General features: G+C 40.5%; 2 protein-coding genes across 7 annotated transcripts in view; one reads left to right on the forward strand and one right to left on the reverse strand.

The window, feature by feature from the left end:
• Nucleotides 1-1649: 1649 nt before the first annotated feature.
• LOC134205600 (uncharacterized) lies at nucleotides 1650-14331 on the reverse strand. 3 transcript variants are annotated; one of them, XM_062680981.1, is made up of 3 exons: nucleotides 14173-14331; nucleotides 13927-14088; nucleotides 1650-3949 (listed from the first exon to the last, which is right to left on the reverse strand). In XM_062680981.1, the coding sequence occupies exon 3, from the start codon at nucleotides 3947-3949 to the stop codon at nucleotides 3071-3073; it is 879 nt and encodes a 292-aa protein (XP_062536965.1). In that variant the 5' UTR covers nucleotides 13927-14088; nucleotides 14173-14331; the 3' UTR covers nucleotides 1650-3070. The 3 variants fall into 3 exon arrangements, with proteins under 3 accessions (XP_062536965.1, XP_062536966.1, XP_062536967.1); XM_062680982.1 differs by having other exon boundaries at nucleotides 13922-14088; XM_062680983.1 differs by lacking the exon at nucleotides 13927-14088 and having other exon boundaries at nucleotides 14173-14314.
• A 1180-nt stretch (nucleotides 14332-15511) lies between these two features.
• LOC134205601 (WD repeat-containing protein 44) overlaps nucleotides 15512-16946 on the forward strand; it is a 36262-nt gene continuing 34827 nt past the window's right edge. For all 4 annotated transcript variants that reach the window (XM_062680984.1, XM_062680985.1, XM_062680986.1 and 1 more), the window contains exons 1-2: nucleotides 15512-15754; nucleotides 16464-16662. In XM_062680984.1, the coding sequence (XP_062536968.1) occupies nucleotides 15663-15754; nucleotides 16464-16662 (291 nt within the window). In that variant the 5' untranslated portion in view covers nucleotides 15512-15662. The remainder of the gene's footprint in view (nucleotides 15755-16463; nucleotides 16663-16946) is intronic.

The raw sequence follows: 16946 nt of genomic DNA on the forward strand, positions 1-16946 counted from the left end.
TTGAATAACTCACTTAGCAGTGATTTCCGACCCTATGTTCCATGGGCACTTTTTCATGATTTGGGGTCCCCAAGCTGCCCCCAAAATATGCACACTCAGGAAACAAACACCCTGTATATTTGGGCTGCCCTCATGCAAACTTCGAATCAAATGCGCCAACTTATAATAAGGACACACCTGTGGTACTTGTACCATGATGGTACAAGACGACAACAAAATTATTCCACATAAAAAAATAACAAGAAAACGAAAAAAAAGTCAAAAATGAAAATTTTAAATTTAAATGGAAAATGATAGCAAAGAATGTTAAGAAAAAGCAAAAAATATGAATATATCTAACATATTTATCCAGTAGTGAATTTAGCACAAACTTTTGGGCTTATTCTACGAGTGGAGTGACGTGAGATTGCTCGAATGACGTGAGAAGAGTCGTACAGCCCCATTTGAATAACATGGTCACCTCACGTGAGAATTGCGAAAATCGACTCACCTCACGTCACTCGACTCGTAGAATAAGCCCATTTATATAATTAAAAATACTGGAATGTTTGTAGAAATGTCGGTTTTTCTTTTTGGAAAAGGGCTGGTTTTGCTGATGAACTCTAAGTTAGGGCTGTGCACATTGAAGGTTTATCGATATCGGCGATATTCATTTGGTGTTATATCGGTATCGGCAATATATCAGGTTTGAAAATATCGGATATCGTATCGATATCCGATAAATTAAAAAAAAAAATAATACAGTGTTGACCCGATTTTGTTTACCCCTATTTTATCACGTTTGTGACCCTATTTTGTCACCCCAAAAAAAATTGAAAATTTTAGTCTTTCTTATTCATTCCGGTAACAACAAGGATTTTTATGAAAAAACTTTTACCGCATGTAGTTTATTGTGAATGATTTTAGAGGTCCTGTCAAGGGTTTTGTAAGCCTTTTCGTTCACGCATTTCGCCTTCCCAATGCATAAACTGATTCATGGTTTAATCAAAGTTAATTGACTATTTTTCGGGTATTTACCAGTCGGATTGGAAATTCATTACAAGTTTGAAAACTTGCTTAGTACAATTGCAAAACATATGAAAGATTTAGTTACAAAATAAAATATTGGAGGATAACCACTTGGACATTTTAAAAATGTTATGGACTTGCTACATATGTAGTTAGTTGATTTAATTGGAATCAAAAATTTTCAAATCGATTACAAAGATTCATTGATATCGACGATATTTGAGTTGAATGATATCGGCTATCGTATCGATAAATTTTATCGATATTTGCACAGCCCTACTCTAAGTAAAGTTTGGAATACATAACACCAAAATTTGCCATAATCCATAACACCAAAGTACTGCTAGAATTATAAGCTTTTGTTTGAGTCAAGTGTGGAACTCAAACTTGTTGAATCAATTAGAGTAATGGTCAGATGTACTTCTGAAATAAACAAAAAAGATGGTTTGAACGCAATAAAAAAGTTTAGTTTTTCTAGACAATGAAAAAAAAATATTTTGAAAATATTAAAAAGTTATGTACCGAATATTTTCTGGCCCGCCAGCAAGTGTGAATTCTAAGAATTGGCCCGTGGCTTGAAAAGGATGGGCAGGCCTGGTAAAGCAACAAGGAATGTGATATTAAATGAAGCTCGTTCGTCGTATACTAAACAGTGTCTTTACTGTTGGATTGTAAAACAATATTAGTTGAGAGTATTTCTGGAATTTTGAACTTAACTGTTTACACTGGGGTCGCCTTTTACGCGGTTACATTTGATTGTAGGTGTATCTCAATTTCCACATAATTTTTAATACCGCCTGATATAACCAAAACAAACCGCGTAAAAGTCATCCTAATGTATAATTTTCCACCAGACAAACAGGCGTAACACTAAAGAAATAACCATCGACCATGAATTTAACTTCAACATATACGCGCAAGATGGTGGTAGAGGAAGTGAGCGATGGATTCTTCAGGAAAGTTTTCGCATGGTTACGGCTGTTTGTGATGTTCCTATGAGCATGATTGATGCTATGAATGAGCATTAGTTTTTGAGGTATCATATTTGATGAAGATATTATGCTGAATATTTTGGTTTAGAAATCAGTCTCTAGCTCAGTTAGTCTTCGAAAGTGAAGACAGAAAAACTTTGAATATTTGTTTCCTTGGTAAGTTTTGAATTAAAACTGCAAAGAAAATGATTTGTTATTACCGGAGTGTGAAGAAAGATGGTGTGGCAGTTACCCTGTACATATTTTCAAACAGTTTATCAGCAAATTAAAGATAAACGCTTTCGCTACACTCTAACAAACAATGAAAAAAAAACCGCTAATTCTTATGACATTCAGGTTATTTATTTAATGGTTTCGTTTTCAAATAAACGTATTCTTCTACGTTTGTTGTGTTTCATAATAAGGAAACCCCAACGTCAATATTCAATGTAGTTTATAACATTTTTTTGTTGTTACGTAAGAAACGAAACATGAAAAATATGTATATCCATTTAACATATTTCTCTAAAATTAGGTGGAAATCTGCCACTCTTATTATAGTTATGCCAGATGTCTATTTAATTTTAGATAAATGTAATTTTGATTCAGTTTTTAATGAACCCGAGCTCAACATAGTAAGAATTATTTGCCTTGTATACTCTGCTATTTCCGAGAATATGATGCTATTTTTTATCAGGGTTAGAATTCTCAAATATGTCCATAAAAGAGAAGCTACGACAGCATAAAATATATTAACAGAAACTTGGATGAGCTCAATTTAAAACACTGTTCCACATATGTAGCAGGTAAATGTTGAACACAACACAATATATTCTCAAATAGCTGAAATTTAAATCTACAAAGCGTGTTCATGAAAACAGGTGAGAATAGTATGCCATTAGCAGAATTAATTATCTGCTTCCATCTTGCCATCTTACTTCACATTCCGCTATTATGAACGTAACTAATTTAATTTAAGGACACCACATATATACTTTTGCTAAGTGCAAATGATCTTTAGAGAGACTAGATGAATAATGAGGAAGATCAACACATACCATATTGTTACATACCTAAGAAAAACCTGGAAGTTACCAATTGTTGAGGAAATCAAAGCCCTTGCTAGTACCGAGCAAGCTGTTCATTTCATCAAAGTTTTTATCATCCTCTTCGACAGAAGACGACTGGGCCTGATGAAGACTGTCACTGCGGGAGCTATTGCGGAACAGATTGATTTTGTCATCGTCGAATCCGATGTTTTCCAACGACTGTCCATCCATCTCGTCACTTCCCATTGATGCTGACACCAATCCCGTCGATGTGCCTGTTTGACCACATATGAAATTGGCTAGGAAGTCGTTGTTGGCCCCATTGGATTTGATTCCTTGAATGAGATTGTTCTCATTATCGCATACAGATGCTTCATCATTGGATATCGTTGTATTTGGTTTAACACAGGAAGGGTTGTTTGATTTGGGTGCTTTGATTTTTTCTATTTTCTTCGTAAGGTCCGGCCTTCTCTCGATGGGTTTATCCTTTTCCAGGGGAAAAATTGATAGATTTATCTGACTTTTAGTTTTGTGCGCAAAGGGTGCTGAGTGTTCGTCTCGGAATAATCCGATTGATTCATCGTGGATCACTTTCCGTCCGGTTTTGAGATATTGAAATGTTTGAAGTGCTCTTCCATCGTATAAGTTAACTTTCCTATCATCGCTGTTTTCGTCACTTTCAATGATATTTTTAAACGAATCCGACGAGGTAGAAAAACTATCGAAGTATTTCAATGTAAGTTCCGGCTTAATGAGCGTTTCATTGATAATCTCGATTTGTTCATCACGACTCAAATCATCCCAGATGTGCTCATATGTGCTTCTTATTTCAGCTATATCGAGAGATATTTTCTTGGACAAATCATTCAGATTTGCAAAGTAATTCTCGGCAACAGATTGGTCCTTTAGCTTATTCTCCATCTGAAACAAAAATTAAAAAAAAATCACTTATACTGGGTTTATAATAGGCCGTTTCCCGAGCAAAGTCGGTTAACAAAATGAAAGCAAATTGATATTAAGCTCTGCTGTTGAGATTATATTGAAAGCTAAATTTGATTTCAATTGTTAATTAATACAAATTGATATCGCACCATGTTTTCAATATGCATTCCTCAGTTATCATAATGATAGCAGCTTTACATCAAATTATGCTGTCGATTATCTAAAGTGTGTTATTTACGAAAATCAAAAGCAATCTGCAAACAAAATAAGCTGTTGTTGTTATGAATGCCCATAAAAATAATCTTATTGAATACTCATTTTGACATCAAATTAAGATAATTAATTGCATATTATTCGGCAACTCAGCCGTACGAATTTTTTTTTGTTACACATCTTGGCTGTGCATATGCAATATTATGCATAGCACATGTTTTGAAATGGACAAACTGATATAAAACTTGTGAAAAATAATCCACGTGTCTTGGAGGGACTCCACGAACGCTCAACCTCCTACTCTATAGATAGGCGTAATAACCCCTACACAGCAAGACCACTAAAAGGGCACGTTTGCGGAAAAGCAAACAGAATCCGAGTACCAACCTCCACCGCGGTTAGCTCTTTTTTGCAAATTGAATATCTTTCGGATGCTTGATTTGTCCAATCGTCACATCAAATTGAGAATCTTATGATATCAAATTTAGTAATCATGATGATTTCATTGACAGCAAAATTTGCGGCGATGGCCTCCCAGGGGGCCCTCCTTAGCCGTGCGGTAAGACGCGTGGCTACAAAGCAAGACCATGCTGAGGGTGGCTGGGTTCGATTCCCGGTGCCGGTCTAGGCAATTTTCGAATTGGAAATTGTCTCGACTTCTCTGGGCATAAAAAAAATCATCGTGTTAGCCTCATGATATACGAATGCAAAAATGGTAACTTGGCTAAGAAACCTCGCAGTTAATAACTGTGGAAGTGCTCAATGAACACTAAGCTGCAAGGCGGCTCTGTCCCAGTGTGGGGATGTAATGCCAATAAGAAGAAGAAGAAGAAGAAGAAGGCCTCCCAGATGGCACTATTGAACGCGTTTTTGACGTCAATCGTCACTACCGATCAGAACCGATTGCCTCTCCTCTTCTTCTTGGACGCCCTCTCTGCATCTTCAATGACTGTCCTGATTGCATCCACAGTCGATCTGCCTTTACGGAATCCGAACTATTTTTCCGATAAGCCAGTCTCACCCTCCGTGAATTGTGTAAGCCTATCAAGGATAACCCTTTCCAGAAGCTTCCCCAGTGTATCCAGCAGACATATGGGCCTATACGATGCTGGATTCCCCGGTATTTTACTGATTTCGGCAGCAGCACCAGTTTCTGGATCTTCAACGTATCCGGAAAATTACCATCTACTAAACACTTCTGCAGCACCATCCTGAACAGGTCCGGAAACGTCAGAATCGCGGATTTTAGAGCCACATTTGAAATTCCATCTGGACCCAGAGCTTTCTTCACCTTTAAACCTTTTGCCACTGATGATAGCTCGTCATTGGAGACTTGCATACCTGCGGCGGTCACTCGGTCTTCATCTTCGTACGGCGTACGCGGCCACGTTGTACAACCATGCTACGGGAAAAAGTCGTCCACGATGATCTTCAGCTTGTCCGGACACATTTCGGCTGGCGTCGCAGGACTCCTGATCTTCTTTGTTACGACTCGATAAGCGTTACCAACTCCTTGCAGCAGTTGGACTTGCTGATTCGGATCGCCTGTTTGAAAGCCGCTCTAGCTTTACAGAAAACTATGTTTCCTTCCTCTCTGACCATTTCAGACCTTGCCCTCTGAAAATGTCTTCTAGCTCTGAGACAGGCAGCGCGAAGATTGGCAAGATTTTCGTTCTACCAGTAACTTGGCCGCCGGCTATTCGTTGACTTCAATTTCCTCGGCATCGTCGCATCACAAGCTCTCGCTAGCGTTTTAGTAAGCTGATTTGCATCAAGGTTTGTAGCGTCGCTGTCCGCTCGAAGAGCTTCGATATAAAGATCCTTATCGAAGTCCTTCGTCTTCCATCTTCGCCAACTAGACCTTATCTCCCGTCGTACCGTCGGCGTTCGTGTTCCAACACTATATCGGATCGCCTGGTGATCGCTATGGGTATAGTCTTCACAAACTCTCCAGTTCATGTTCCTCGCCATCGACGGACTGCAGAACGTGACATCGATGATGGACTCCCTGCCATCTCTGCGAAATGTGCTACCGGTACCTCCGTTGCCTAATCTTACCTTAGCCAGCGCCTCCAGCAAACTGTAACCTCTGGCGTTAGTCAGTCTGCTTCCCCAATCCACTGCCCAGGCATTGAAATCGCCTCCTATGATAACCGGTTTTCGGCCGATCAGCTTATCCGTGAGTGAGTCCAGCATCCGGTTATACTGCCAAAGTCCACCTTGGGGGTGTGTAACAGCTACAGACAAAGATCCCGTTAATTTTGGCGATTACGAAACCCTCGCTTGAACTGTCTACCACCTCTTGGATGGGGAATCTGCCCATCACTTGGATAGCCGCAATCCCCGTAGCATCCGCCACCCAGTTGCCGTTGTCAGAAGAAACCGGTACGGCTCAGCAATAATTGCCACGTCGCACATTGCTTCTGTTGTCGACTGCCACATCAGCTGCTGTGCGGTGTCGCCATGATTGAGATTTACTTGGATGATCTCCATTAATCTCGACCCAGCTTCGTTTCCGTCCTCCGGTTTGCAGAGCAGGCATCTTGGTTGCTTCGTGCAGTCCCTAGCAACGTGTCCATCTCCACCACATTTCTTACAAAGACCGGATCTGTCGGGGCTACTGCAGTTTCGCGCCTGGTGTCCAAACGCCATACATTTGAAGTATCATTCCATCTGTTTGGTTTGGTTTCACCTTGCCCACCTGCATCATTTTATTGGCAGCGTCTACGGGTAGTCGTATCGCTGCTATTTGTGTACCACCGTACGCTTTCCTCAGCCGAATTGTCATCTGAACTTCACCCAGCGTGCACTGTGAGGTCAGTGCATCCCTCAGTTCGTCTACCGTAGTGATCCCGTCCAGGTCTCTGCACTCGACCACTGCTTCCTGCGTTAAAGCTCTTACGTTCTTACTGGGTAAGAGGCTAAGGACCGCGAGATGGGGTCTATTTTATTCCTTCAGGTACGCGAAGTACCAATGGTACGTTTTACCCAGCATTTGCCGTGAACACGTAATAAAGCTTTTTTCAAAAGTCGTGAAAAAATGGATTTCAACAAGTACCTGGGCAAAACACCTCCACTTTTCTATTTATTTTCAGAATTGTCATCACATCTGTCACCGAGTAAAGAAGCTGAAGTTATCGACTACTAAAGATGATTTTCTTCTTTCCTATAGTGAACATGTATATACTGAACACGATGTCAACCATCACTTGCCGAATGGGGCATTTGATAACTTTTAAATAGCTACGCTCCCAACGAAAGACTCATTTATGTAATATTTGATTATTCTTTACATATATTAACTGGACGCGTTTGGTACGGGAAGTCCACGCTTTCTTCCTTCCCCCTCGATTTATGTTTATGAATGGATCTACTTTAAGAGTTTACAAATTCTTTCAGTATCTAGGAGTCATCTCTGCGGTACATACTGCGTTGTTGTCCTGGCTGTATGAAAAGAAAATTGACGGAATTCAGAAACCATAATTTTCCAGGATGCTTTCCAGTATTTCGTATTTGCTGTGCAAGTATTAGATTAGATTAACCACTGGGGAAAGTTATTTTGTTGCCCAACTGAGAGTTTCAGTGCAAGTTTTGCGGCCAGTATGCTTGGCAATGAGCTCCCGGAAGGCCGAGCTCTTGATCGTAGGATCCTTTTTCAGCTCGAACAGCAATTCCTCCTTCTGAGTACGCCTAGTCCTCACCACTTTTTCATCCAAGTCCTTGGGCACCGGGTCCTCTCTCACCTTCCGTAACATCACTGCGTATGTCGTCTTGTCGCTCACTTCGACTATCAAGGAGTCCCCCTTGACCCTCTCACGAGAAGAGCGATGATTATCTCTCTTCTTCTGCTCCTTCTTCTTTTCCACGTTCTCCTTTCTCTTCTCCCGCTGACTTTTCACGGTTTGCCAATCATCGTTCTTGACGCCTTCCTTAAGTACGCTAGCACAATCTTGCACGTTCCGCTGCTTCTTCGGGACTTCCTGCTCTCCTGGAGAGTCCCTGCTTCGCTTCTCCGTGCGAGTATTCCGGAGGCTCATTGGTGTTTGCAGTGCCTCGACTGTTGTATGCTCCGCTGCATCTTTCAGTGCTTTTTCAGCTGTTTCTGCTCTTCTTTCGAGCGCGTTCTGTTCGTGATCAGCAGCTTCAACGGCGGACTTAATGCTCGTCACTAGAAGCTTGATCTTCGTGTGAACATTGTGCTTGTCCTTCACGATGTCATAGAGCTCGTTGACTCGCTTCCGCACCTTCATCAGTTTGGTCCTCCTAAGTTGTAGCTCCTCCTGAGTAGGACTACTTTTCGATTTTGGGGTGGACACCCTATTCTCGGATCCTAGCTCCTGTTGTCCTGCCTGGTTCTTAGCAGCCTTGGCCGTACTGCTGGTACTCGCTACTGCTAACTGCGAGATCACTGGCAGATCGCTGCAGCTTTCCACTTTTTGCGAAAACATTCACCCCGTCTGCTCCTTCGTTGTTTTTGTATTCGTTTCCATGTTAAAAGGGTCCCCCTCCGGGCCGTTATCTCTACCTGTTGTAGATAGTAGCCTCTTGTGATCCCATGTGTGCCTTTGTAAACAGTGAGGTCCATGCAAGGGTAGACTCCGGTGCCTTATAGCACCGTGTTCAGAGCCAGATCGACGTATATCAGGAATGTTACATCTGAACCTACTACCCACCGGTATAGGTGACAGGTGTTGAGCGTTACCGGAGGCCTGCCAGGTTGTTTACCGGGACGGAGGCAGTCGAACCATTAGCCTGCCTGCCATTTCAAAAAGATGTCACAATTGTTGGTGCTGGATGGTGATAAATTTGAAGTGGTAGAAGAATTTGTGTATCTTGGAATATTAGTGACGTTCGATAATTATGTTACCCGCGAGGTGAAAAGGCGTATTGCAACTGCAAATAGGGCTTATTACGGACTTCATAACCAGCTTAAGTCCCGTAGTCTGCAAACGAAAACAAAACTCGCGCTGTATACTACTCTGATTCTTCCGGTGGCTTTATACGACCATGAAGCATGGTCCTTAAAGGAGGCTGATCGAAGAGGTTTCGGAGTGTTTGAGCCAGAGGAGCGACATCCAATTTTTTTACTATTGATTTTGACAGGTTTGCCTGTTCGTTCTTTTTTGGGGGATAAGTTTATCCCCCAGTGTCAAATTACCCCAATTCTGATTTATTTTGCAATAGTACGTGCGTGAATTTTGAATGTTTACGTTTTTACAGAAGAATATGATGCAAAACGCCCATACCACTCAATAATGCAACATGAGATCATGAGAAATCATGAGAAAATAGAGAAAAATTTAACGAATTATCAATTAAAACAATTTTACACTTGATTCTATGCTTCAAACTTAAAAATGTTCAACTTATTTACTCAATTATTTAGAATGCTAGTTGCACAAGGTACTGTCTATGCCTTTGTTCGTTTTATATAATTTCGACCCTCGCAATTGTTTATGTTGCATTTGCAGTGCACTCGTATTGGTGATTCAGAAAAGATGTGACAAAGATGGCGTAGCTTGTCATCCCCGTGGTTTGAGCGTAAGGTGCTGTGGACAATACTCGGCGGTAAGCAGGAGAACGGTGGAGAAAGAAGTATCAAGTAAGTAAGATGGAATTCCGGTTCTATGACACTGACCCGAATGTCACTACCCCGAACGCCAGTACCCCCGAAAGGTCACTACCCCGAATATTCCATAGCTTGATTGACTGCCCGTAGTTGCTACCCCTTTATGACCAGATCAGCTGTTCTTGCACAGAGAACCTACAACCTAGGTCTTTGACTGTCGATTATCGTTGAAGCTGTTTATCTGCCAAAGCGTATTCATGCTTGAGAAGAGAGTGTTCGCGTCCAAAAGATATGAAAGAGCATTTACATTTAGCTATTGTCGGCGTAGCACCAACTTAGAATTCGGAAGTCGGGACTTCCGAACCGAACTTTCTTCCAAAGTTTTATCTGTCAAACTAATTGATGCGTTGTTTAGCGCATCTTTAGGCGAATCTAGCGCACTACTTCCGAAGTTGGGAAAGTTGCCTGTATCCGGAGAAAAATCCAACTTGGGTATAAAAAGCGTTATAAATTTATTCCGGATAGACAATACATTAGGATTCAAACTGTTGTTGCAGAAACTTTGCGTCTTGAGCTTGCTTAATAGAATAATACAGCTTCAAGTCGTCGGCGTACGATAACTTTAGATATTTCAAAACAAAGTTGACGTCATTCATGGACAGCAGAAACAGAAACGGTCCTAGATGGCTACCCTGTGGAACGTCGGATCGGACTGCAAACGGTGAGGAAATGTAATCTCCAATTTTCACCGCCATACTGCGACCTAATAAATGGGATTGGAGCCAACTGAGCAGAGCGTTATTTATGCCTAATTTGTCAAATTTTGTTATGGCAATCTGGTGATTCATTTTGTCAAATGCAGCAGAAAGATCTGTATAGATTGCATCCACCTAATGGCCTGATTTCAACTTCTTACTAATTTATATAAAAGTTCATTTAATCATCATGCAATGTTCTGTGAAATTGTTCTGTAGCGTACCAACTGCCGTTTTTGCAATTCTGAGGTCAATCGAGCAATCAGAACCAATTTCCAGATCGAATGAGTGACGGAGGTGTATTTTCCTATACATTTTGGCTGAAATCCCCATACAAACTTCAAATCAAATGCGCCAGCTTATGCAACAAGCGATTGAGCTGAAATTTTCAGAGATTGATTTTCTCACCCAAAGACACAATTCTGGGGGGTGCCCCTTGGAATTCGACAAATTTTTTTTCTCCCCATAGTAATCTGGGCCAGTCTAGTGGTGATCGAAAGGTGGAAGCAGCACTACGAGGAACATCTGAATGGCGCTGAGAGTACAGGCAGTGAAAGTCAAGGCAGCGGAGGAGATGACTACGTCAGTTCAGCGGACGATGGAAGCCAACCAGTCCCCACCTTGAGGGAAGTTAAGGATGCCATTCAACAGCTAAAGACCAATAAAGCAGCTGGTAAGGATGGTATCGGAGCTGAGCTCATCAAGATGGGCCCGGAAAAGCTGGCCACTTGCCTGCACAAACTCATAGTCAGAATCTGGGAAACCGAACAGCTACCGGAGGAGTGGAAGGAAGGGGTTATATGCCCCATTTACAAGACAGGCGACAAACTGGAGTATGAGAACTTTCGAGCGATCACCATCCTTAATGCCGCCTACAAAGTGATATCCCAGATCATCTTCCGTCGTCTGTCACCATTAGTGAACGAGTTCGTGGGAAGTTATCAAGCCGGCTTCGTTGACGGCCGCTCGACAGCGGACCAGATCTTTACTGTACGGCAAATCCTTCAAAAATGCCGTGAATACCAGGTCCCAACGCACCATCTGTTCGTTCGATTTCAAGGCGGCATACGACAGTATAGACCGCGTAGAGCTATGGAAAATTATGGACGAGAACAGCTTCCCTGGGAAGCTTACCAGACTGTTAAAGCAACGGTGGATGGTGTACAAAACTGTGTGAAGATTTCGGGCGAACACTCCAGTTCGTTCGAATCGCGCCGGGGACTAAGACAAGGTGATGGACTTTCGTGCCTGTTGTTCAACATTGCGCTAGAAGGTGTCATGCGGAGAGCCGGGTGTAACAGCCGGGTACGATTTTCAACAGATCCAGTCAATTTATTTGCTTCGCGGATGACATGGACATTGTCGGCCGAACATTTGCAAAGGTGGCAGAACTGTACACCCGCCTGAAACGTGAAGCAACAAAAGTTGGACTGGTGGTGAATGCGTCAAAGACAAAGTACATGCTTGTGGGCGGAACCGAGCGCGACAGGGCCCGCCTGGGAAGCAGTGTTACGATAGACGGGGATACCTTCGAGGTGGTCGAGGAATTCGTCTACCTCGGATCCTTGCTAACGGCTGACAACAACGTTAGTCGTGAAATACGAAGGCGCATCATCTGTGGAAGTCGGGCCTACTACGGGCTCCAGAAGAAACTGCGGTCGAAAAAGATTCGCCACCGCACCAAATGTGTCATGTACAAGACGTTAATAAGACCGGTTGTCCTCTACGGACATGAAACATGGACAATGCTCGAGGAGGACTTGCAAGCACTCAGGTATTCGAGAGACGGTGCTTAGGACCACCTTTGGCGGTGTGCAAGAAGACGGTGTGTGGCGGCGAAGGATAAACCAGGAGCTCGCCCAACTCTACGGTGAACCCAGTATCCAGAAGGTAGCTAAAGCAGGAAGGGTACGATGGGCGGGACATGTTGCAAGAATGCCGGACAGCAACCCTGCAAAGATGGTGTTCGCTTCCGATCCGGCAGGTACGAGACGGCGTGGAGCGCAGCGAGCGAGATGGGCAGACCAGGTGCAGAACGACTTGGCGAGCGTGGGTCGTATCCGAGGATGGAGAGATGCGGCCTCGAACCGTGCATTGTGGCGTCAAATTGTTGATTCAGTGTTATCTGTTTAGATGTTAACTAAATAAATGAAATGAAATGAATCCAAACTAAAAAGTTTAGTAGTAATGGTTAAATTTATTTATTTGAGGAGGGAATTCGAAATTTCACCGGAAAAATAATAAAATTTTTAACTTCCTTAAACAAATCTTTGAGAAAACTGATGAGTTTTTCGATTTTGTCAATTTATGCCTTTATTTTTTATTTACCACCCCCCCTCATTATCGAAAGGTCAGTGGGACAAAAGAAGAAATTAATATTTGTTCCGGCCTAATTTAAATGATTTGCTATATTAGCGACTGGAAGAGTAAATCCGCGTCAAATCCAAGAAATTCGCGAAAAATGCGAAAACTGCGACTGTTGAAAGAGTCCTGAAAATCAGTAAATAACAAAACACTTTGTTTTGCTGGAAGAGTTTTCAAAACCGACTACATAGAATATAAGAAACTAATTTGATCAGGGTTATTATATACAATAATAATCATCTTGGATTTGACCTTATTGGCAGAGGTCTTTTCCATTTCAATCGACATTGACAAGTACCCATCTTTGGTCTCTAGAAAAAGCTTCAAATTTTTGGGGAAAATAAATTGGCTTATATCTTCAAATCTTAGACCTTTGCCTCATCCTTGATATTCAAATTATGTTAATCGATCAAGCACGCAGTATCTCGCAGAAGCTTAAAATGTTTGCATCCATTAAGTATGTTGAAAATTGCAATATTTCATTCATCAACCTTGTGCAAATAAACGCGCGCCATGAAGGCTACGCCGTCTCGTGGATCGAATCGAACTACATAAAAAAGTATAAACATAATGTTGTGTCTGAAATGATGCACGATCGAGAGCTGCGGCATATGGAACATGCAGAGCAGCCTCACCGTGTTCATCAAACCATGAATAGTGTAATAAAAGTGCGAAAATGCACCGAGGAAAGCTAATGAAATCCGCTCACAGGGCTGTTAAATGGAAATGGGCAATTGATATGCGACTTTCGATTTTAAAACTTTTCCGTTGTTATTTTGAGACTGAAATTAAGTGAAATAAAGAATGCATATTGGTCAGTAGCTTTTGTACTTTTTAACCTTATGGCGAATTTTGGCAATGGCGGTACTCCAGTTTACTCCAATATGAACATCCTTGACCTTACAAATTCAAAGTAAAACTTTTAAATACAATCGAGCTTCTATTTGAAAATTTTGCAAATAAAAATTAAACATGAAAAATAGTAAATAAGGCTTAGTTTGATGAAAAGTGAATCACAACTAGCCCTGAACCCGTCATCACTGTTTTTACCTTACCTGCTGCTGCTGGGGTCTTCTTTTCTTCAATTATCTATCGGGCGCGGTGCTGATGACCGTAATCCGCTTTTTCTCCTTTTTCTTTGATGGTCAGATTATCAAGCTCCCAATCTGCAGTACATAATACGGAAACGCAGGCTATTGAGCTGCGCTGTTACTCAACTGTTGGAAAATACAAAAAAGAAAATTTGATGCATGCCAACTTTTTTGGTTTATACAACACTATTTGTTACATAGTTCACTCACTCGAAATTAATATAAAATATCTCTTGAAATTGGCAAATAAACAATTTCTATTACAGAACACTAAGATATTTTTTATTTAGAATCACAAAAACAAGTATCCACCCACCACACCTCACAAACCGAGCGCAACGTAAACACTGACCCGAATCTGATACCTGGAGCAATGTTCCCAGTTATTTTTTTCAAAGCTTTTGGTAGTCGACAACTGACAGCATAGTTACTTTATAGTCATAGTCAGGCGGATTAAACTCCCAAAGTGATGCTAATTCACATTTATTCCTTGCGACTTTAACGTGGATGGGTAGTGAAAATGGCGAATGATAAAACACGTTCGATTCACATTAAAAAGAATATTGTGTGAGCGTGTATAATATTTTCAGTGTACAGTTTTGGGAGTTGGGACAATCGTGGGACTGAGCAAGGAGGTTGTTTCGTTCCTGTAGAAATTGACATCCAGGTTGATGCCACACAGCAGAGTCGAGCATGGTGGATGGGGTGCAGCCGTGGAACATCCTCTAGAGGCGAGCTTTAAAATTTTAAGCTCTATCTGGTAAAAGGGCGAATGTCGCAAGAGAGAATTCTGTTCGTCGACTTTCCCCTCTTTTGAATAAAAGTGACAAGCAGAGGATTTCTTTACCGTTTTTCTTCTCGTTCTGATGTGATAAACCACTAAGAAATCCGCTGCTTGTCACTTTTGTTTAAAAGAGGGGAAGTCGACGAAGAGAATTCTCTCTTGAGACATTCGCCCTTATTCCAGATAGAGCTTGATTTATTTGATATTTTTAAAGCCGATCTAAAACAAAAATACAATTCAAATGAATATCTACATATTTCACAGTAATGCTCAGTTTCTAACCTCTTTGTCGTCCTCAGATAGTGTAATTTTACTCAAATTTGGGTTATTGGCCCAAACTACGATTTTGAGTGAAAACAACCAACTTTTGGGTAGCCTTGGCTTTCAGTTTATAGTCGACCCATCCACTGGGTTGTTTCAGATTAGCGTGTAAATAATAAAAAATATCTCATATTTTGTTTGTAACCTTATTTTAGCGTATATGCTGTTAGTTTTGACATATAAGTTTGTCAAACGCTCTCAAATCTAGCATACCACGAGATAGAAGCCTATATTGTAAATGATATTTATACATAAGAATTTCATCGCTTTTGCTAACAGGTATTCTAGACATCCCGCAGAAGCTATACATATTGTGAATAAATATTGAACTGATAAAAATTGGAATCAGACTTACTACAAATATTTAGCATTATGTTATTCGAATTACACTATATTCTAACCCGTAACTCAGAATAACTGCCATAAAAGTATTTAGGAACTAATCACGTGTTACGTTGGATATTTTTTGTGTTATCGAATTGTGAACTCTGGAAGTAAAATTTGTATCGAAATTCGTCTCGGATTTCCCGGTAGAAACATGTAATTTAGTGTTCATCCGTCGCAGAAAGGAGGAAATATACAAAATACTACAAAAATGGCCAGTGCTAGCGAAAGTTCCGACGAATTCTTCGACGCTGAAGATAGTCATCAATCTACGTCAAACACTCCCAGTGGTGGCAGTGGCAAGTGAGTAATCGACGTCGAAAAAAATTGCAAACAAAAACCTGAACTTTGATATATTAATGTTTCTTTAGCTTTAAATGTTCTAAATTATTGCCTTAAATGTGGAAATAATACAAGAACATTACATAATTTTAAATACTTATTGTATAATTTGATCTACCAATTTTTTTTCACATTTTTTGTGTCTAAACATTAATATTGTACATACTTCTCCGCTTGTAGTTATTTAGATATGTTATTCAAAGTCAACAACCATTCAATGTTTTAAGCTTCATCAATGTTGAGTATGCGTGACACTTTGGCACTATGACACATGCTAACTTAATTTCAATTAGTTCCCATGTACTAAAATTCATGAAAGTATGGATTGAGGCTTAGCTTTTAAAATAGATTTAAGATCAAATTGATAAGGCAAATTCACAAACAAGCATTGTGATGCAGGTATCACTGTTACGCAATTAATTTGATTCAAGTTTCAAAAACTTTAAGGTACAATTTGTATATTGTAATTTTATAAATATGTACCTTCTCGTCCATTAGAAACTGTATCTACCACACTTACCTCTGGCTTTTCTAATACTTCTTGAACTCGGATACATACATGTTTTCAATTAGTATTTCAATCACTGGAGTAGATTATTAGTTTTTGTTACTCTTATTTCATGGCATTTTTTCGCTATAAATGTTTATATTCAAATTATCTCTGTTTTAGGAAACGATCGCCGAAAACAAACTCTGACGCAGAGTTTAAATATCCCGAAACGGCAAATGCACCTACGGATTCAGATGTCGGGTTTATTGTCGCTGATCAGCAGCAACATACGAACCAAAGATCGCAACCTATTCCACATTTACCAGTAATTGCACAAAATCCTGGGAAAGAAGAGCATAAGTTTGTTGAACCAAAGGTGGTAAGTTTGTTTACTATATGGTTGGTGTTAAGTCAGAACGGACAACGTTTTAATTGTTTTGAGTAAAACTTGAACTAATTTGGCTGGTTGTAGTTTTTGCTGTGTGATGTTTTCAAATCTATATGAATGAAATGCAACCGAGGATATACTAAATGTTATCAGAACCTCATTATTTTCTGTTCTTTATTTAGTCTGTTCTGACTTTGCCCTAAGCATATAGTGTTGATAGTTGCATGCCGTATTTAGATGCAAAGCATGCTTTATTATTTCCTATTGACCAGTTT

The sequence above is a fragment of the Armigeres subalbatus genome, chromosome 1 (assembly GCF_024139115.2).
Source record: "Armigeres subalbatus isolate Guangzhou_Male chromosome 1, GZ_Asu_2, whole genome shotgun sequence".
NCBI lineage: Eukaryota > Metazoa > Arthropoda > Insecta > Diptera > Culicidae > Armigeres > Armigeres subalbatus.